The sequence below is a fragment of the Phoenix dactylifera genome, unplaced genomic scaffold (genome assembly GCF_009389715.1).
Source record: "Phoenix dactylifera cultivar Barhee BC4 unplaced genomic scaffold, palm_55x_up_171113_PBpolish2nd_filt_p 000421F, whole genome shotgun sequence".
Classification (NCBI taxonomy): domain Eukaryota; kingdom Viridiplantae; phylum Streptophyta; class Magnoliopsida; order Arecales; family Arecaceae; genus Phoenix; species Phoenix dactylifera.
The window spans coordinates 4251-26670 of record NW_024067859.1 but is presented as its reverse complement, the minus strand read 5'-3'; the positions used below and the strand labels follow the sequence as shown (position 1 = coordinate 26670).

Sequence of the window (22420 nt, the reverse complement as noted above, 5' to 3'; positions counted from 1 at the left end):
CCCCGTCTTTCCGCAGTTCCAGCACTTCGCTCCCTTGTTCTGAGGTGCTCGAGACCTGCTGGATCTCGACTTTGAGTCACTTCGAAATCGACCGTCCTTCTTTTGTCTTCCCCGGTCAGAGGTGTTTAGTGCACTTCCAGACGACTTCGTAGCTCCAGAAGATTTCCTTCTTGCTTCTTCACTTAGAAGCACTCCCACAACGTCATCAAAGATCAACTTCTCCGTCGTCGAAGAGTTGCTCACCGCCATCACCAGGCCCTCCCAGCTATTAGGCAATCCGGAGAGGATTAGCAATGCCCGAATCTCATCGTCAAAACTAATCTCCACTGACTCCAACTGGGCTGTGAGTCCATTGAACCCGTTGAGGTATTCTGCTACGTTGCCACTATTTTTCATACGAAGATTAAACAACCTCTTCATGAGAAATATCTTGTTTGATGGTGAGGGTTTCTCATACATCCACGACAATGTTGCCATCAACTCCATCGTCGTCTTCTCATTTTTGATGTTGAATGCCACTTGGGATGCAAGTGACAATCTAATGGTACCGAGCGTCTTCCGATCGAGGACCTCCCAGTCTTTATCGGGTATCTTCTCTGGTTTCTTCGCTCTACCTCCAAGAGGTAAATAAAGATCCTTCTGGTAAAGGTAATCTTCTATTTGCATCTTCTAAAACCCGAAGTTCGTACCATTGAACTTCTCAATTCGCAACTTTCTTTCATCCGCCATCGCAGAATACCAATAGCTCTGATACCACTTATTGGCAGCGCCAATGCCGGAACCCACTCACACCGGCACCATCACCAACATCGGACAAGCAAAGAGAGAATAAACGGATAAGTGATGAGAGTACAAAAGTAAAATTTTTATACCATCTTAAATTAGTACTATAGCTAATCTTTATTAATAAAATTAATTAATTAATGTTTTATTTGTGTTTGAGTGCAAGTAATCCAAGAGACCCAGTAACTCTGGGTTTGAGCCCAATGCCCGGCAGCCCAAGCTCAACAAATTTTCCAACGTCCGCAGCATGGGGGCTTTGAAATTTCCCAACTTCTCAACTGTCCGTGACTTCTCAGAACATGCAACAGGATCAACATCCTATCTCCTCTATTTAGGAACAAACCCAACATTCCAAGCCGAGTCCTCCACTTTCTTTACAGCAAATGAATTCCAGCCATCAGAGGAGTCTTCTCAACTTCCCAACATAAATGTCTTCCCAACTTCCCAACATAAATGTCTTCCCAGTGAAGCACATCCCCAATGAACAGAGCATGCGTCGCCCCCGCGTATTCCATGCTCTCCAAGCATTTGTGGCGATGTGCGCAACTCCCAAACTTCTGCAACGTCCCCAGCATTCATCTCCCAACCGGATCATTCCACCCCATGTCTCATCCGTTCCTAGCTGAAGAGTCCCAAGCGATTCAACTTCATCCCGCATCTCAAGCAACCGGATCATCCCCAAACCTCCACGCGTCTCACCAGCCGCGCCTTCAACATGCTATAAGAGGGAGGCCAGGGAGAAGAGAAGGAAAGAGGGGGGAGGCTACGGAACCACCGAAGCACAACATCTGCACCTCCTTTTCCGATCCATCTACTCAGCCGAGCGTGCGAGGGGAGGAGGCAGCAGCCGTGCTTGGGAGGAGAGAACCATTCGGAAGGGAACCAGGGAAGCCAAACAACCGCAATCCTTCTTCCAATCTTCCCAGCCGGGTGAGGGAGGAGAGAAGACAGCCGGCCGAATCCATCCAAGTTCCCAATAGCCGTTTGACTTCCCATTCTTCCCCGCTTCGGAACGAAGCATCCCAAGTCTTTGCTGCCGAAGGAAGCCAGGGAGGAGAGAAGGACACGGAGCAAGGAGGAGAGGCTACGAAGCCAACATCCACATCTTTCCCAGCCGAGCAAGAGAGGAGAAGAGGCTACGGAGGGGAGAAGGCAGCCGGGAGAGAAAACAGAGTGCCCTGTTTTCTGAACCAAAGAAAGAAAAAAAAAAGGATTTATGCTTTATTTTATTTATTTTATGCTAATCCCTTTTATAAAAATGCTTGCATCTCATATAGATAGCTAAATCTCTTTTAGCTAAGGCTAGGGAAAAGCCTAGCATTTTCTTCATGTATTTTCTTTAATCATCAATGGGATTTTAATGTTTTTGATTTGATTTATGGTGCAGTAGATTTATAAGAATTATTTCAAACTTATATATTTTTTTGATTTGTTATTTCCCCCGGGTATAATAGATACTTAGAAATCCCTGTAGTTTAAAATAGAATTACTGTAATACTACCCATAAAACTAAATCTATTTTATTATGATTAATAGATGATTTTAAGAAAAGCATGATTAAGTGCTAGGCTGAATCCTAATGCCTTAGTTATATTTTTGTCAATCTGAATATTATTTAGCCTTTAGTTTTTGTTCACTGTCAAATCCCTGTGGATTCGATCTTGACTCACCGAGAATATTACTTTGCTACACCCTATACTTGGGGACTATATTTAATTTTCCTTTTAAAAAGAGCAAGATTAAAATCGTAGCAAGTTTTTGGCGCCGTTGCCGGGGATTTACAACGTGCGAACGAGAACAAGGCTGCAAATTTTAATTTTTAATTTCTAGTTCTTCAATTTTTCTTTATTTTTAACAAGGTTGAAATTTTAAATCTTTTCAGATTCAAGGACGACACAAAGCAGGACTAGTAACAAGGAAGATCAAGATCAAATTTTTGGATTCCCGGAGTGAACAAACTCCGACCGTGAGTATTTAAATTATTTTTCCTATTTTGTTCATACTAGTCCTATTTTAATTCCTATATTAGAATTTTACTCTTGTTAAAAAAAAATAATAATTAAAATAATAAAAAAATAAAAAATTTTAAAAAAAATTAGCTAGTTTGCTTGATCAACTATTCAAATGCAATTTAATGTCATGACATAAAATGTTAAAAATTTTCTTGATTGTTGCCTAAAGTATAAAGCATTTGCATAAAATAATCTAATTGCTGAACCCATTAAAAAGATAAGGTCGGGATTTCATCACTCGTCCTTAGCCCAAAAATCATCCCAGTGCATAAATATCCTAAACCTAATTAAAATCAACTAGACGTTGGCCCCTAAGGATATTCGAGCTCAATAGGATGAAGACCACTGAAAGTTGCACCAATTTCGCTCTGTGGCCCGGGTCGATGTCTAGGCAAGCTTTGTCCCTCTAAGTGATTGAAGGGAGACAGTTTCTGTTCGAGGAAAGTGGGTTTTAGGTGGGACCTTTGCTACACGCATCGTGACCCCTCCACCTACCTAGAAGCTTACCTGGTCGACTAAGGTTGACCGGATTGGAGGCTTAGGTGTCCTCTTCAAACCAGTTAGGAGCTGTCTAGAATTTTTAGGAAAACATTAGAAATTATTAGGGGATGTTTAATTTTAATTAAATTTTTGTTAAGATGTCTGTTTAGATCTCTTTAGGTGGTACTTGTGCCAACCCAAAAAAAATAAAATAAAAATAAAAATAAATAAATAAATAAATAAAAAAATATATAAAATAAAATAAAATTTCAGTATATGCTGTTGTGGGAGAGAGATAAAACGAATAGATTATTTCGAGTTGAATCAAGAGATAAAAATTTAATTGTTCAAAATTCAAATAATCAAATGGAAGATAATGGTAGTAATCAGGGAGATAATGAATTTCAAGATGACTTACCTATTAGAACGCTTCGTGATTATCTACAACCCACTAGGACAAGTACCCCATCCTGTATGGTTATTCCTACTGCTGCGGGAGTGATGAGAGTACAAAAGTAAAATTTTTATATTATCTTAATTAGTATTATAGCTAATCTTTATTGATAAAATTAATTAATTAATGTTTTATTTGTGTTTAAGTGCAAGTAATTCAAAAGACCCAATAACGCTGGGTTTGAGCCCAAAGCCTGGCGTTCCGAGCTCAACAAATCCTTAGCGTCTCATCTGAGCTTCACGTCGCCCGTCATCCGCATGCAATCCATATCACTGTAACCACATGTTTCAGCTAGCACAAATGCCTGCATCGTGGAGCTTCCTAGCATCATCAAAACCGTCCATGTGGCTCTCCAAGCATCATGGCATCTCCTCCATGGGACCTAAATCAAACCCAAGGGACCTAAGCCAAACCGGCTCTTCAATTCAAGCCACATTTCATTCATGGTTTCGGATTCCCCTGTTTCAAGAACATTCAGCTGCTATACTCAAACATCAAAACAAATTCCCAACGGCAGCAAAGGGAAGAAGCCAAACCGTTTGCATCCCATTTCAGCAACCCCCCATCCGCTCGAGCACGCATCCGTGACCGACCGTGGACCTCCATGCACATGCAACCGGATTGAGAAGATCTTCCAGCGCCCTTTCCGTCTCCCCTGTTTCAAGAACAAAATCCAACGGTTTCGGTAACATTTCAAGCAACCGAGACGTCTCCCAACCGGATCATTCCAAGCTACATTCAAATCCATGCGTTTCAGCTGCGTTCCACGCTTCCCAACCAAGCATCGTGGCATCTCATCCGCCAAGGAACGAAACCAAACCGTCCGCAAGCCATCTGCCTGTGTCGCTTCCATGTTCAACGCTCCCCATCCATTCGGGTGGTCCCAGCAGCGTTCCAGCTTCTCCAATCCGGTGAAGGTGTCTATAAAAGGGGATTGAGCTTGCATCAACGAGGGGGGAGCCATCCGGTGGAGGTAGAACCAGCCAACGGGAGAAGAAGAGGAGGATCTATCGGCATTTTTCCCAGCCGGATGGAATAAAACAGAAAGGGAGAAGGCCGGATCCATCCAAGTTCGGGCGAGAGAGGGAGAGAGGAAGAGGCCAAGGGAACCAGGAAGCTCCCTCTTCCAATCTATCTTCTCAGCCGAACCAGAGAAGGAGGAGAAGCAATGGGAGGAGAAAAGCCAAAGAAAGAAAATAGAGCACCCTGTTTTCTTAAGAGGAGAAAGAAAAAAAAAAGGGGATTTATGTTTATTTTATTTACTCTATGCTAATCCCTTTTATAAAATTGCTTGCATCTCATATGGATAGCTAAATATCTTTTAGCTAAGGCTAAGGAAAAGCCTAGCATTTTCTTCATGTATTTCATTTAATCATCAATGGGATTTTAATGTTTTTGATTTAATTTATGGTGCAGTAAATTTATAGAAATTATTTCAAACTTAAATATTTTCTTTGATTTGTTATTTCCTCCGGGTATAACAGATGCTTAGAAATTCCTATAGTTTAAAATAGAATTATTGTAATGCTGCCCATAAAACTAAATCTATTTTATGATGATTAATAGATGATTTTAAGAAAAGCATGATTAAGTGCTAGGCTGAATCCTAATGCCTTAGTTATATTTTTAAATCTGAATATTATTTAGTCTTAAGTTTTTTTGTTCACTGTCAAATCCCTGTAGATTCGATCTCGGACTCACCAAGAATATTACTTTGCTACACCCTATACTTGGGGTATTCTACATTTAATTTTCCGTATTTCATCATCAGAAAAAACTTCTCGCCCTACTTCCCGGGCACAAAAATAGAGGGTAAGTTGAGATCTGTCATAGAATGGTTTTCCTTTTTAAAAGAGCAAGATTAAAATTGTAGCAAGTTTTTGGCGCCGTTGCCGGGGATTTGCAACGTGCGAACGAGAACAAGGCTGAAAATTTCAATTCTTTTCAGATTCAAGGACGACACAAGCAGGACCAATAACGAGGAAGATCAAGATCATATTTTTGGATTCTCGGAGTGAACGAACTCCGGCCGTGAGTATTTAAATTAATTTTCCTGTTTTGTTCATAATAGTCCTATTTTTCCTAGATTAGAATTTTATTTTTGTTTAAAAAAAATTTTAGCTAGTTTGCTTGATCAACTATTCAAATGCAATTTAATGTCATGACATAAAATGTTAAAAATCTTCTTGATTGTTGCATATAGTATAAAGCATTTGCATAAAATAATCTAAGGGCTGAACCCATTAAAAAGATAAGGTCGAGATTTCATCACTCGTCCTTAGCCCAAAAATCATCCAAGTGCATAAATATCCTAAGCCTGATTAAAATCAACTAGACGTTGGCCCCTAAGGATATTCGAGCTCAATAGGACGAAGACCACCGAAAGTTGCACCAATTTCGCTCTGTTATCTGGTCGATGTTTAGGCAAGCTTTGTCCCTTTAAGTGATTAAAGGGAGACAGTTTCTGTTCGAGGAAAGTGGGTTTTAAGTGGGACCTTTGCTACATGCATCGTGACCCCTCCACTTACCTGGGAGCTTACCTGGTTGACTAAGGTTAATAGACCGGATTGGAGGCTTAGGTGTCCTCTTCAACCCAGTTAGGAGCTGTCTAGAATTTTTAGGAAAATCTTAGAAATTGTTGGGTGATGTTTTAATGCATGTTCTAATTAAACTTTTGTTTTACTATATTAGGGTGTTTGTGTAAAAAAAAAATAAAAAATAAAAAATAAAAATAATAATAATAATAAAATAATAAAAAAAACTTAGTATATGCTGTTGTGGGAGAGAGATAAAACGAATAGATTATTTCGAGTTGAATCAAAAGATAAAAATTTAATTGTTCAAAATTCAAATAATCAAATGGAAGATAATGGTAGTAATCAGGGAGATAATGAATTTTAAGATGACTTACCTATTAAAGTCCAAGTCTTTAGGTTTAATTAATTCGTATACCAATAGGTGTCATATTTTTTTTTTATGCAGAAGTGGCCATAAATTTGTTGCTTTGATTGCCATTAGATAGTGATAAGCCGACAGGACCAAATTTCAATAACTGGCTTAGAAAGCTGAAAATTGTCCTAAAGCACGAGCGGATTCTGTACGTTCTAATAGATCCGGCACCTAGGCAGCTTGCTCCAAATGTTCGGGGAACGATCCGAGACACTTACCAAAAGTGGCTAAATGACCGAACCATGGTCCGTTGCATTATGCTAGCAGCTATGAACGACGAGTTCAGTCGCAGGTTTGAGAACGCTCAGCCAGAAGACATGCTTTAAATGTTGAATGAGTCTCTGGCATTTTTGACGATGTTGAAAGGCACAAGACTAGTTATGCCATTTTCAGTACTCGAATGAGAGATGGGGCCTTAGTTACTGATCATGTACTATACATGATCAAGTTGATTGAGTGCCTAAACACACTCGGGTTTCCCCTGCACGATCAACTGGAAAAAGTTGTGATACTGAATTTCCTGCCGGCATCTTACCGTCCGTTCCTTACTCATTTCAGAATGACAAAGCCTGCAATGAATTACCATGGATTGTTGGGATTACTGCAGACCTTTGAGAAGGATCATCAGCTCCAGAAGGAGTCGGTGAATGTCGTGGGAGGATTTTCGAGAGGGCGTCGTCCCTTTAAGAAAGGGAAGAAGAAAAATAAAAATAAAAATTGGAAGGTGCAATGTGCTAAGACATCTTAGAAGAGTCAGACCAAGAAGATCAAGGCTGACCAGAGTTAGGCAAAATGCTTCTATTGCAAGAAGCAGGAGCGTTGGAAGAGGAATTGTCCTCAGTACCTTGCCTCACTAAACCCGAACAGACCAAGCAAGAGAAAAGGGAAATCGGTTGCTAATCAAGGTATTTATATGAACATGTTGCTCTTATCTGAATTTGGTATAAGTCCAGAGAAGTCTCGAAATTGCTGAAGACAACCACCGATCAAAGACACAGAAGCCAAATTCGCTTTACAGAAAATCATAAGATCATCTGCAAAGCACAAGTGAGAGATCTTTTCCTTTTCATAACGCCAATGGTACTTGAAACCACTGTCCCTTACCATATTAGCCATCAGACCCAAAAAGACCTCCATGGCTAGGACAAAAAGATAAGGTGATATAGGATCCCCTTGCCGCAAGCCCCGACCCCCAAGGAAGAATCCATGAAGTTTGCCATTAATAGAGATGGAGAAGCGAGTAGTGGAGATACACTCCGCAATTCATCTAACAACCCTATCCGGAAACCCCATAATACGTAATACAGCCAGTAAAAAATTCCACCGAACGGAGTCATATGCCTTCATTAGATCCACCTTAAGAGCACATCTCGGAGAGCCACCAGAGCGATGATAGTTCCGCATTAACTCTTGGCAGAGGATAATATTATCACTAATATGTCGACTCGCAACAAAGGCCGTTTGGAAAGGTCCCACCAATTTCGGAAGTACCACCTTCACCCTATTTGCTATGATCTTTGCAATACACTTGTAAATAGTGTTACAACAAGAAATTGGTCTAAAGTCTTTTACCTTGGTAGGGTTTTGAACCTTAGGAATCAAAGAAAGTGTTGTAGCATTTACTTGTTTCAGAAGATGTCCGGAGGAGAAAAAAGATTGGATAGCCGCTATGACATTTGCCCCAACTATATTCCAAGCCTTCTTAAAGAAGCCAGCACTAAAACCATCCGGACCGGGAGCCTTGTTGTCCTTCAAAGAGAACATCACCATCCTTATTTCGTCATCTGAAACAGATCGATCTAAATCCTTCCTCTGAATCTCAGTAAGCCGCATTGGAAGGGCTCGCTGAAGCATGTCCTCATCAACACTCGCAACCGCATAGGAACCTAGAAGATTCTGAAAGAACTGCACAATGGTGTCACTGACCTCACCCGGAGTTTCCACCCAAGCCCCATCATCAGAAGAAATAGATGTGATCTTGCTACGACTCTGAAAAAGCTTCATAAATTGGAAGAAGAAACTCAAATTCTTGTCTCCCAAATTCAGCCACTGAACCCGAGCCTTTTGCTTCAAAAAACTTTCTTCCGCTCTGCTCAACTCCAAATAATCCTTAATGAGCCTTGACTCCTCGGTGTGAATAGTCGAGTCAAGGGGATGATGCTGAATCATACGTTGTACCTCCTCCAAAGCCTCTTTAGCTCGCACCACTCGCCGAGGCAAATTTGCAAAGAACTCCTTATTGAACCTTTTCAACTCCCCCTTCAAATGCTTCAACGTATGGCATAGTTGATACATCGGACTTCCTTTTACATCTATAGCCCATGCCTTAGCTACCACGGATAGAAATTGCGGATGCTCAGCCCAAAGATCAAAGAATTTAAATGGTGTTTTTCGCGAAGGTAAGGCAGCAAGTGTTACCACTATTGGAGAATGATCCGAAACACCGGAAGGAGGAAAGTAAGCTTCAGAGCCTGAAAAGTCACACTCCCATCTCAAATTGGCAAGGATCCGGTCTAGCTTCTTCATAATAGGAGCCATTTTGTCGTAAATCACTTAGGCCAGATTGAAATAAACAAGTAGCAAGGTCATTCTGCTAAGAAGGCCAACTATGGGAGTCCCCAACCATCTCCTCTTGTGACTTTATAGCATTGAAGTCCCCCATGAGTGCCCATGGAGAAGATTCCCATCCCACATAGCGAGAAACTAAATCAGCCGACAATTCACTCCGCTTAATAGGGCAATTATCACCATACACAATCGAGACAATGAAAGAGGAATTCTTAGCAAGATCCCTAACATGCACATGCATCACTTGGTCGGATGAATTTATACGAACCACATCCACCTCCTGAGGATTCCAACCAATCCAAATCCGTCCATGAGAAGAAGCATTATAGTTGCACAGTATACCCCAATTTCGAAAGATGGTGTTCGCCACCTTTTCTTTATTTCTCTCTTTAACTTTAGTTTCCACCAAACCACAAAGTGACAATCTTTCCTTTCGAATAAGTTGTTGCACTTCTGAATGCTTGAAAGGGTCATTCGAACCCCTAACATTCCAACAGCCAATAATCAAGTGAATCAAATACAGCAAGGCACTATGCCACGAGGGAGAAGGCAAAACAGACGTCCCTCCATTCCTCCAGCTGATCATGTTGATACTTATGAAGGTGAAAATGAAGAATTTGATGATGAAACCTCCCTAGCTTCCATACGAAGATAAAGAGATCATAGACCAAGACGACATCGCCAGCATATGCATCAAAATTGAGATGTTGTCGATCGCAACACAAGTTCGATTAAACTTTCTCTCCCACCTTTTCAAGGTAAAAATGATCCTGATGCTTACATTGAATGGGAAAGAAAAATGGAACTTGTTTTTGATTGTCATAACTATTCAGAGGAAAAGAAAGTTAAGCTTGCAGCTGTTTCTTTTACTGACTATGCAATTGTTTGGTGGGACCAATTGGTTCTAAGTCGAAAAAGAAACCGAGAGATTCCAATTGATAATTAGGATGACATGAAAGCTGCCATGAGGAGAAGGTTTGTTCCTTCACACTATTATAGAGACTTACATTTGAAGTTGCAAAGTCTTAAATAGGGAGCAAAATCTATTGAAGAATACCATAAAGAGATGGAAATAACCATGATTCGTGCCAATGTTGAAGAAGATAGAGAGGCAACAATGGCTAGATTCATTTGTGGTCTCAACCGTGAGATTGCGAATGTTGTGGAACTACAACATTATGTGGAAATTGAAGATGTGGTCCACATGGCTATGAAGATCATCATCCAAGCATGAAGCTGCTGGTTCATCTAATTGGAAGTCCAAATGGAGTCCTACTCCAAAACAAGAAGAAAAGCCTACTTCTAGGCCTAAAGAAGAAAAAACTATGACCAAACAATCTGAAAAAGATAATGGGGATATTGTTTCTGAAGAAGAAAATGATAAAGAGTCTATGCCACAACTTGAAGATGCTAGTGATATAGAACATGCTGTTGTTGGTCAAGCCTTAGTTGTTCTTAGAGCCCTCCATGTTCAAGCTCAAACAAACAATGATGAACAACAACGTGAGAATATCTTTTACACTCGCTGCCATGTCAAAGAAAGAGTTTGTGGTTTGATAATTGATGGTGGAAGTTGTGTGAATGTGGCAAGCAAGCTGATGGTGGACAAGCTAGGGTTGAAGACTCAAAAGCACCCTCATCCATATCGACTTCAATGGCTTAATGATACTGGAGAATTAAAAGTCACAAAACAGGTACTTCTATCTTTTTCCATTGGAAGATATTCTGATGAAGTCCTTTGTGATGTGGTTCCAATGCAAGCAAATCACATATTGCTTGGAAGACCTTGGCAATTTGATAGGCGTACCCTCCATGATGGTTACAAAAATAAGTACAGCTTTATCAAGAATGGCAGAAACATCACTTTGGCTCCTTTACCCCCTCATCAAGTTCTTGCAGAGCAAAATCAAATCAAGAAATCTGTAGCAACCAGTGCTAAACAAAGTAAGGATGAAAATGAGAGTTCAAAAGAAATTGTGAGTAAAGAATCTGATAAGAAAAGTGAGAAACAGAAAGAGGAAAAAAAAGTGAATTTCTATACAAAAGAAAGAGAGATTAAGAGAGCTATGGTTTCACAGTAGCCAATGATGTTGATCTTGTATAAGGAAGCTTATCTCTCAACAACTAACCTTGATGATTCTTTGCCTAGTACTGCCATATCTCTTTTACAGGAATTTCAAGATGTTTTTCCAGAAGAGATGCCACCAGAATTGTCACCAATTAGAGGCATTGAACATCAAATTGACCTAGTTCCGGATGCCCAAATTCCAAATAGACCAACTTATAGATGCAGCCCCGAAGAAGCAAAAGAATTGCAAAGACAAGTTGAAGAGTTGATGAACAAAGGTCATGTTTAGAGAGAGCATGAGCACATGTGCTGTTCCAGTTTTGCTAGTTCCCAAGAAAGATGGAACTTGGAGGATGTGCATTGACTGCCGTACTATCAACAAAATAACGGTAAAGCACCGTTATCCTATTCCCCGTCTTGATGACATGCTTGATGAACTCCATGGTTCCACTATCTTTTCTAAAATTGATTTGAAATCTGGATATCATCAAATTCAAATGAAAGAGGGAGATGAGTGGAAAACTGCTTTTAAAACAAAACATGGACTTTATGAGTGGTTAGTTATGCCCTTTGGATTAACTAATGCACCCAGCACTTTTATGCGCTTAATAAATCATGTCTTGCGTAAGTTTATTGGAAAATTTGTGGTTGTCTACTTTGATGACATATTGATTTACAGCAAGAACTTGCATGAACACTTAGGGCATTTAAAGAATGTTTTACTTGAGCTAAGAAAAGAGCAATTGTATGCTAACCTTAAGAAGTGTACATTTTATTTGGACAAAGTTGTATTTCTTGGCTTTGTTGTAAGTACTAGAGGTGTAGAAGTTGATGAAGAGAAGGTGAAGGCGATCAAAGACTAGCCTACACCAACTACCATCACCGAAGTTAGGAGCTTCCATGGCTTGGCGGGATTCTACCGAAGGTTTGTTCCAAACTTTAGCACTATAGCTGCTCCATTGACAGAAATCATCAAGAAAAGTGTTGAATTCAAATGGGATGAAGCACAAGAGAAAGCATTCAACACCTTGAAAGAAAAGCTAAGTTCCGCCCCTTTATTACTTTTACCAGATTTCTCTAAAACTTTTGAAATCGAATGTGATGCTTCTGGTATTGGTATAGGTGCTGTCGTAATACAAGACAAGAGACCCTTGGCTTACTTTAGTGAGAAGTTGAGCGGAGCTGCCCTGAACTACTCCACCTATGACCAAGAACTCTATGCATTGGTGAGAGCATTAGAGACGTGGCAACACTACCTATGGTCAAAGGAGTTTGTTATTCACACCGATCATGAATCTTTGAAGCATTTGAAGAGCCAAGGTAAGCTTAATCGAAGGCATGCTCGTTGGGTTGAGTTTATTGAGATGTTCCCATATGTTGTCCAATACAAGCAAGGTAAAAATAATATTGTTGCTGATGCTTTATCAAGAAGGTATATTCTTCTATCTACTCTTTCAGCGAAGTTTTTGGGGTTTGAACATATCAAGGAGTTGTACCCACAAGATTCTGAGTTTTCAACAGTTTTTGAAGCTTGTGAAACAAAACCTTTTGAAAAATTTTACAAGTAAGATGGGTACTTATTTTGGGAAAATAAGCTTTGCGTTCCGAAGTGTTCTTTACGTGAGCTTCTTGTCAGGGATTCTCATGAGGGAGGATTAATGGGACATTTTGGTATTTTTAAAACTCTGAAAATTTTGAAAGAACATTTCTTTTGGCCTCACATGAAAAGAGATGTTGACAGAATTTGCAACAGATGTGTCATTTGCAAAAAGGCCAAATCAAGAGTGAAACCTCATGGATTATATAAAGCTTTACCTATTCCTAGTCACCCTTGGACTGATGTTTCTATGGATTTTGTTTTAGGTTTACCTAGAACTAGAAGGGGAAAAGATTCAATTTTTGTTGTTGTAGACCGATTTTCTAAAATGGCGCATTTTATCCCTTGTCATAAAACTGATGATGCCGTTCATATTTGATGACCCAAAGATTGATTTAAAGATTGATTTTGATGATCACAAAACCTTGAAGTATAAATACTAATGTTTGTGTTGCAAGGAGAAAGATATTTATTTTGCAAGGAATATAGCAAGTTGGAAGAATACAAGAAGGCCTCCAAAGCTCTCAAGAAAAGTTGGAAGAAAGCTACAATTTATTGGCCTAAGTTTCAAGTTTAAAGTATTCAAGTTGGAGGAGCAAATTCTAAAGAAAAATTCAAAAGAATAGTTCTCGAGTCGACTCCTCAAAAATTCGAGTCGACTCCGATACATGCCGAGTCGACTCCCAACATTTCCGAGTCGACTCAAAAGAGTAATAGAGGAAAGACAGAACAATGAATTTTAGACCCTGCAACCGAGCTGACTCCAGAGGACCACGAGTCGACTCCGAAGTCAGGCGAGTCAACTCCTAACTGTGCAAGAGTCGACTCTCAGAGGAAAGCATATTGAGAGAAAGAAGATCAAAGAATAACACTGTGAACGAGCCAGCCGAGTCGACTCCAAGAAAGCGCGAGTCGACTCCGAGACAGTTCTACTTGAAAGACAGAGGACCAGTTTTTGGGCTCTGAGAGCCGAGTCGACTCCAAGAGAATCCGAGTCGACTCGAGGAAGAAAATTAGAAATATGTCCTTTGGATTCCTGAGAATGAGCCGACCCCCAAGTGCCCGAGTCGTCTCCAGCTTTTGGCGAGTCGACTCCAGTTTGGTCCGAGTCGACTCTAGGACAAAGCATGCACATTAATTCAAATTTGGAACAGTGGCCAAGTCGTCTCCAGTCAAGCACGAGTCGACTCCAGTAACAGCCGAGTCGTCTCCAGATCGCGCGAGTCGACTCCGAGCCCAACGGATACATTGTCAGAATGTGCAGACGGGTCATAACGGCTCTATTTTTGTCTCTAACGGCTAGTTTTTGTTTCCACGCCATCAAAAGCTATAAAATCAAGAGGAGAGCTAGGGGAGAAGGTATGGAAATGGGAAAAAACATTTAGAAAAGAGATTTCAAAGAGATTACAAGAGAAATCTTCCATAAGCACAAAAGGGCCATTCAAAGTAAAATAGAGAGAAGAAGAGCATCCAAGTGAATCCCAAAGCTTCCTCTCCATCCGTGTGCTGCCTCGGTGATCCTCTACTTCATGCCAAATCAGAAGAGGGTCAAGTAAAGAAGAAGCCGAGCTCCTTCATCTTTAAAACTCGTTTGAGGGCTTCTCTTTACTCTAATTGTTTATATTTGCTATATTTGCTTAGTTAAGAAGCTTGTATTTGCTTTAAATTCTTAGTCTAATATCTTGTAACTTGATTCAATCGAGGGATTGAATCAAGGTGTTAAGGTTTGTTGGTGAGCCAAAGGAAAAACCAACGTTGTAAGATTGTGGTTGGTGAGCCTTTGGGAAAAACCAACTGGGTTGATTGTGAACCCAGAAAACAATCGTTGTAAGGTTGTGGTTGGTGAGCCTTTGGAAAAACCAACTGGGTTGGATTGTGAGCCCGTGAAAACAATCAGTTAGTTCTAGTCGGTGAGCCTGTAAAAACTGACCGAGTTCGTTGTGATCTCGCAAAACAACAAGTTGGGTTATGAGCTTGTAAAACAACCGGCTGTAATCTGAGGGATTATAGTGAAATTCCCAAGAGGTCTTGGGGAGTGGATGTAGGTGCTGGGATGCACCGAACCACTATACTTTTGTTGTGTTTGTGATGCTCTTTGTTGTCTAACTTCCTCACTCAGTTACTTACTTAGATACTATGCTTGCTTAACTCTTCTCCGTGCATCTTTTAGTTGCAAGCATATTCAATTTACTTAATCAAGTCTCATTCAATATAACAGCATTAAGACTCATTGTATTGAATTGCATACTTGGGCAAACTTAGACTAATCTTTTATTGAGTCCGCTGCTTAATAGTTGATTAGATTAGAATCATACTCTTGCTAAGTTTAAATTCCACTATGCATCCATACAACTTAGCTTAATTAACTCTAAAAGATTAGAAGTAGTTGAAAAGTTTTTAAAAGACCCAATTCACCCCCCCTCTTGGGTTGTCACATTGGGCAACAAGTGGTACTAGAGCAGGTGCTCTAAGATTAATTATTGATCTCACGATCAAGAGCCAAAGATCATGACAACTCAAATAGATAGTTTTCTAGGAGAAGGACAATTAATTGATACACCTCCACTATTTAATGGCATAAACTATACACATTGGAAAGCACGCATGCGCATTTTCATACAATCACTTGATTATAATTTATGGTACATTATAGTCAATGGAACACACACAAACACTAGTCATAATGAGAAAATGGTTCAACAAAACTCAAAAACCATGAACCTATTATATTGTGCATTAGATAGGAATGAGTTTAATTGCATATCTTCTTGCATGACTGCTAAAGAAATATGGAATATGCTTGAAGACAAATATGAATGCACTAACAAATCTGAAACATCATGTGTAGAAGAAGAGCAGTATCATATTGCAAATCCATGCTTCATGGCACATGAGGTACATGCTGAAACTGAAAGCAATTTTACATTTGATGAACTTTACGATGCCTTTTCTGATTTGTATTTAGAATATAAGAAACTTATTTGTAAGAACAAGAACTTGAAGAATGAAAATCAAATTCTAATAGATGAAAAACTGAAACTAACTAATAAAACTGAAATCTTAATTAAAGAAAATCAAGAACTAAATCAAAGAAATCAACTTCTCACTGAAAGCCATGATAAACTTAAGAAAAACAATGAATTACTTTCAGAAGATAACAGAAGATTAACTAAAGAAGTTGACAAATTAAAACTTGTTGTTGAAGGATTTACCTTCAGCTCAGAAAAATTGAACCTAATGATAAATAATCAAAGAGCTGAATTTGATAAAGTTGGATTAGGATATCAACCTTGGTACATCCAAAAATCTTTCAAGAATATGTTTGTTAAAACAGTTTTTAATTATTCTAAAACAGATTCTTATAATACTGATAAACAGGAACAAAAGCTAAGTAAAATCTGTTCTATTGTTCCTAAATTTATACATTACAAATTTGATGAACCTAAAAGGCAAAAACAGAAAACTAAAAGTTTATCTACTACTTATGTTAGATCTATGTTTGTTAAATTCAACAAGAGGATACTGAAATACATCCCTTGTAATCCTAAAATCTGTAAATTTATGGACAAAATAGCTATTAAGAAAATATGGGTTCCAAAAGGAACAATTATAGCTAACCTACAAGGACCCAAAAGAGCTTGGGTTCCTAAGTTGAAAATATGATTATTTTTCAGCAAGTATGTCTAGCTATCCAAGGTTCCAATGAAAGATGTTATCTAAACAATGGGTGCTCTAGACATGTGTTAAAGAATTGAATTTAAATATAATTAAGAAGAATGATTTAAATGAAAGAAATAATGAAATAAGTAATTCTTGCATCCTCTCGTATTGAAATTACTTTATTAGTTGATTAAAACATAACTTGCAAGTATTAATCATTTTTGTGATATAAGTGATATTTTTGGTATGAAAAGAAAATATATTCAAATCACTTCATTTTATAGTATGCTCTACTCACTATTGGATAAGTTGCTAAATGATTAATTAATTAAAAATAACTCTATGAATTCTCTATATGCTTGATTAAGAGTTTTTATCTATGGCATTATTTTTATTGATCATAAACATGAGAATGTGTACTTGGTATACCTTTGAATATATGCATTTAAATACTAAGATCAAAGAATCCTTTTTGGCATATAAACTTACCTTATGCTAGTATGGACCTAATTTCAAAAGACCTTGTCATTGGTTTACTTAGATTATCTTATGCAAGGTCAAAGTTTGTTATGCATGTTAACTAAGGAAACAAACAAGAATCAATTTCTAAATCTAAGGATGTTGTTTCCATCACTAAGTTTTCAAAAGCTTACATTGGATTTGTTCTTGGCAAATAAAATTGAGGTATTTTCTGTATTTGCTAAATCTTATAAAAGTGTTTCAAATGAAAAAGATTTCCAAACTGTGAAGATAAAGAGTATCATGGCACAGTGTTGAAAACCAAAATCCTGATAAAGTTTATACAGAAAATAATTATTTCAGCACCAAGGACACCATAAGTAAAATAGGGTTAATAGAATTCTTGAAGAAATGAAAAAGACAATTGTGTATGATAGTCATCTACTTAAATGATTTTTGAAAGCTATCATCACTGCTTGTCATACATATGATTTCTATTAGATCTATTTTTGATGAAAACTCCTTTTGATCTTCTGAAAAATAAAAAATGAACTATTGCATATCTTTCATATTTTTCAGTCGTACATGTTATATATGTTCTTATGAAAATAATGCCAAATCTGATAAAGATATTTCTATCTTTGAATATCATTCATCAAGCAATGCATATAGAACATTCATGAAAAGATTCTAGTTGTGGAAATACGAATTCATTTTATTCTTTATGAGACTAATGATTTATTATCAAGATACTAAAATTAAATTATATATGTATATGGTTAATCTTTTACATATAACAATCTGAAAACTTGTTAATAATTAGAACCAAATTGAGTTTTTCAGAAATGCACTTAATAAAGTAAAATTGATGATTACTAAAAGACTAAATCAAGAAAAGATGAAATAGATCTTGATGAAATTCTTGCATGATTAGAAGTAAAGATCACCATTATCATTTGCTTGCTTTATGAGCTTTATATTCTATCAAATGAATGTGTAGAATGCACTCCTAGGTGCTTATTTTATTAAAGAAGATATATGTTAAATAACCACCATATTTGAAAACACTCATTACAAATATGATAAAGCAATATATGATTTGAAACAAGCATCAAAAGCATGATATAAAAGCTTGAGTAACCTTTTTGATAGAAAGTAATAGTGATAAATCTATGCATCAAAAAGAAGAACTTGTGATATCTTATTTGCTCAAAGTATACATTGATGACATCATTTTTGGTTCTACAAATGAAGATCTATATGAAGATTTTACTAAGCTCATGCAAGGTGAGTTTGAAATATGTATGATGAATGAATTAACATTTTCTCTCGAACTCCAAATTATGACAAACAAGAAGGGGATCTTCATTGACCAAAGTTTGTCCACAAGAAAACTCTTATAGAAGATTGGCATGAAGAAGGTATATCTATGACCCCATCTTGTAGAATTTGAACAGGATGAGCAAAGTAGATCTATTGTTTTAAAGCTGTATTGAAGCATGATAGAATAATTATTTTATCATACAGCTAGTAGACCAGATTGTATGCTCATTATGTGCCCTTGTGCAAGACTTCAATCTAACTTTAATGAATCATATTTTATTATTAACAAATAAATCATAATCTGAATTTTGATAGAAACAACTATTTAAGATTAGTTGATTAAAACTTAGCTAGCGTGTCTTATTGATAATTATCTTAAGCAAATAAAATCTAAACTAAATTGATTTTGAAAATAAGAAATTGATTTGACCTTGATAAATCTTTCTATTGCCTCACATGCTTGTCCTTGAACCATCTTGGTTAATGAAACTATCTCTTTAGTTCAAGTGATATGTGCTTGCTTATATTTAGGCAATATCTTGAGTAAAGTGACTCAATATTCAACTATTGTCATATCTAATATTGCGTCACCTAGTTAAAAATATGTTGGATGAATGGTTTGTATCTTGAAGAAACTAATGACTTTTCTTCAAGAAAGAAAAGAATTTTGTTAATAATGCAGGATCCTTGAGCAAGAAAGTGAGAGATTTCAACTTGAAGGATATCTCCATATAAGATACAATAAACATTCACATGCAAACAAGAGAGAGGACCTTCTTCAGCCAAAAGTTCATACATAAGAAATCTAGTAGGTATTTGACTGAAGAATGCAGAATGAATTGGTAATTCTAGATACCTCTCTCATAAATTAATTGAGCAAAGTCAATAACTTAAATCTTATTATGGCATGATTAAAGTCTTTAATTATTAATTTTTGATATCATGTCTATATATGTATTGATTGACTTATACGTTTAGAAATTATTTCATGGTTTGCCCAAACTAAAATATATATTTGCCTATGTCATAACCATGAAATACACAAGTTTATGCTTAAAATTTTGATTTAAAATAACTTGTGAGAAATTATGAATCCTTGAGCACAATGTAAATGTTGTTTGCATGATATACATCTATATGATACATAAGATTATTTCTTTATTCTACTCTTTCATATAAATTACTTGAGAATAACAAAAAGAGAGAGAGATAAAGAAAAGAAAATAGATATTATTCAAGAGAAGTAAAATCTAAGTAAAGGCAAATACTCCAATCTTAAGGAAAAGCAAAACAAGCAAAATATATTCGGCACATTTGGAAGGGATAAAATCCGTAATTAATTACACTTAAACAGAAAGAGTTTGAAGTGAACTTTTTAACATTTCTATATTGCTCATCATAGGGATGGTGCCAATGGGGAGGCTAGTGGTAGTACCCGGCACTATTTGACCCAACTATTCGGTGTAGGGTATATTAGGGACGGCACAAGAGGGAGGCTAGTGGTAGTACCTCGTGCCCCTTCCAACTCCACCGAATAGGGAGCAAATAGAGTATAGAGCATAAGAAAGTAAAAATGAAAGACAAAGTAAATGAAAGTATATAAGAAGAATCAAGTCAAATTTTTTAATCACTTGAAAACACACTTTAAGGATGAAATTAATGCAAGATTATATTTAAATAGGGGAAGTTTATTTGAAAAGAATTGATTTTGATCCTTGACATGCTTGTTCTTAATATTTTAATGCATGACTTAACACATAATATATTTTGCATGTGGCATGATGTCTTGAATTATAGGTTCTCTATATTTTGTAATGCTCCATGCTTGAATAATTTGATTGAATGTTTGAAATACTACATAAAATTTTTGTTTGGTATTATTGAAAAGAAATTTCAGATTTGTCATTGTCATTCACAATCTGAAAGTTGAATAAATCTGTAAAAAGGAGAAGAGAAGTATATCTTTATATAGGCAAAATGAATTGAGTTTGTTTTATCCTTCAACTTGCCTAACCTTGATATATAATATTCTAATTTATACCAAAACTCAATATTAAATACAAAGATTCTGAAAGTGCTCTAATGTTATTGAAATATGTGTTTTCAATCTTAGTGATTTAAGATGAGCTACAATATGGAAGATACATATCTCAAATTACAATTTTGAAAGCCTTCTTGGAAATTCTTATAAAAATTCAGAATCTGATTTTGTATAAAAGCTTAAACTTAACTTCAAAATGCTTATATCGTTACATCTTTGTAACGTTAGTTATATGCTTTAATGATCGCGTCATTTAGGAGAATAACTCAATATGATTTCTAAATGAAAATTTTAACATAAGAAAAACAGAATTAATTTTGACGCCTTGGTTGATTGTCTCGATACGCATCCGAAACATATCTTTTCTTATCATTAAAATGTACTAATATTGGTCTAAATGATGTGTCTTTCAATGATCTTGATTGCAAACAAATATTTTAAATATATGATTTTATTTTGATATTAAAAAGATTTATTATGTTTCATGTATACATTGCTGTGAATCTATGAGTAAGAAATTAGATCCTATAAACACTCACTTGAATGATCTTCTATATCCCTTTCTGCATGATTGTTGCTTCCATCACTAAAAGAAAGAGCTATTATTAAAAGAGTGAATGATCTTAAGTCTAGAAACATTTCAGCTCACTCAAATGATTCTTAAAAGAAAGAAAATGTAAATGCTTTTGAAAGAATTTGAGCTTCCAATGAATCATTTTTTGATTAATATTTCAGTACATTTTCTCAAAGATTAAGAGGAGCATAACTTGTTCTTGAAAGATTAAAAAGAGTGATTACTATAAATTTTGAATAATTCTAGATCACTCTACATTCTTGATATCATAAAGTTTCAGTTTTATTCACGTTTATCATTAAAATATGAAATTCAACAAAAGAAAAGAATGATTAAAGAAGAATGCATCTTCTGAGGGGGAGCTTTAGATATTCAGTATCTTATCCTAAAGTTACTTTAATTTGATGCATAATACCTTGAATTTTATGGATTGATTTTGATGAACCTCCTTATATTGCAAGACTTGCTTTAATTATATAATAAGTTTATACCTTGAGATGAGTTCTATAAAGGTTGTCTTTTCTCAAACATTGAGTCTTATGAAAATAAGCTGAAACTTATAGAAAATATATTTTTTTGAGATTGACAATTTTATTGAACATTATCTTCAAATTCTAAACTCTTAAATGGAATGATCAATTGAGGGGGAGAAAGAAAATCTCAGAAGGAGCGATCTTATGGAACTTAAACGCATAAATCTATAACTAAAGGAGAGAGAAAGAATACTAAATGAAAAGTGATCCTAATACTCTCCAATATGTATCATCTGAAATTTAAATCTGAAAATCTTTATGATACACCTTGAGGCTTGTTATTTGGTTAATATATCTTATGCATAAATCATGAACCAAATTGCAATTCAAACAGTTGATCTTAAGAGCCTCTAACTTACTGAAAAAGGGGGAGAATATACTCTGAAAATTAGTTAAATTGCTCTCATATTGCTAAAACACTTAATATATTGGGCAAAAGATCTTAAATGAACAAGCTTTCATACTAATTATTGAAGAGAGGTTAGATTTCCATTCGTGCTTTCCTTGAATATCATTTGTGGTACTTCTTGAATTAACCTAAGAAAGATTCCACCTACACTTGAGTTGAAAACTATCCTTGGAATCACATTCGATGTGTTCTCCTTTGAAATTATCCTAATTAGCTCTGATCTATGCTCATTAATCTTTTTTATTGCCTTGAGTTATATGATTCATATTCTTGCAATAATTAGACAGGCAAATCAGAGTACTATAATCAATTGTGCTTAATGTTTCACTATCTTTTTGATGTTGTCAAAAGGGGGAGAAATATCTGAGTATATGCTCATAATGCTTTATGTGTTGATTATGTTAAGATTAAATCTAAAAGCATTATCATGAAGTATATTTTAAAGATATATATTTTCTACTTCAAACAACTTAGCTATGCATTACTTCTAGAACACAATATATTTATATT

The 22420-nt window shown here is 36.4% G+C and overlaps 1 protein-coding gene across 1 annotated transcript; it reads left to right on the top strand.

The window, feature by feature from the left end:
• Window positions 1-10571: 10571 nt before the first annotated feature.
• On the top strand, window positions 10572-12882 carry LOC108510824. The gene is made up of 3 exons (XM_039118820.1): window positions 10572-11273; window positions 11418-11592; window positions 12281-12882. Exons 1-3 carry the CDS (start codon window positions 10572-10574, stop codon window positions 12880-12882), a joined length of 1479 nt encoding a protein of 492 aa, XP_038974748.1.
• The last annotated feature ends 9538 nt before the right edge of the window (window positions 12883-22420 follow it).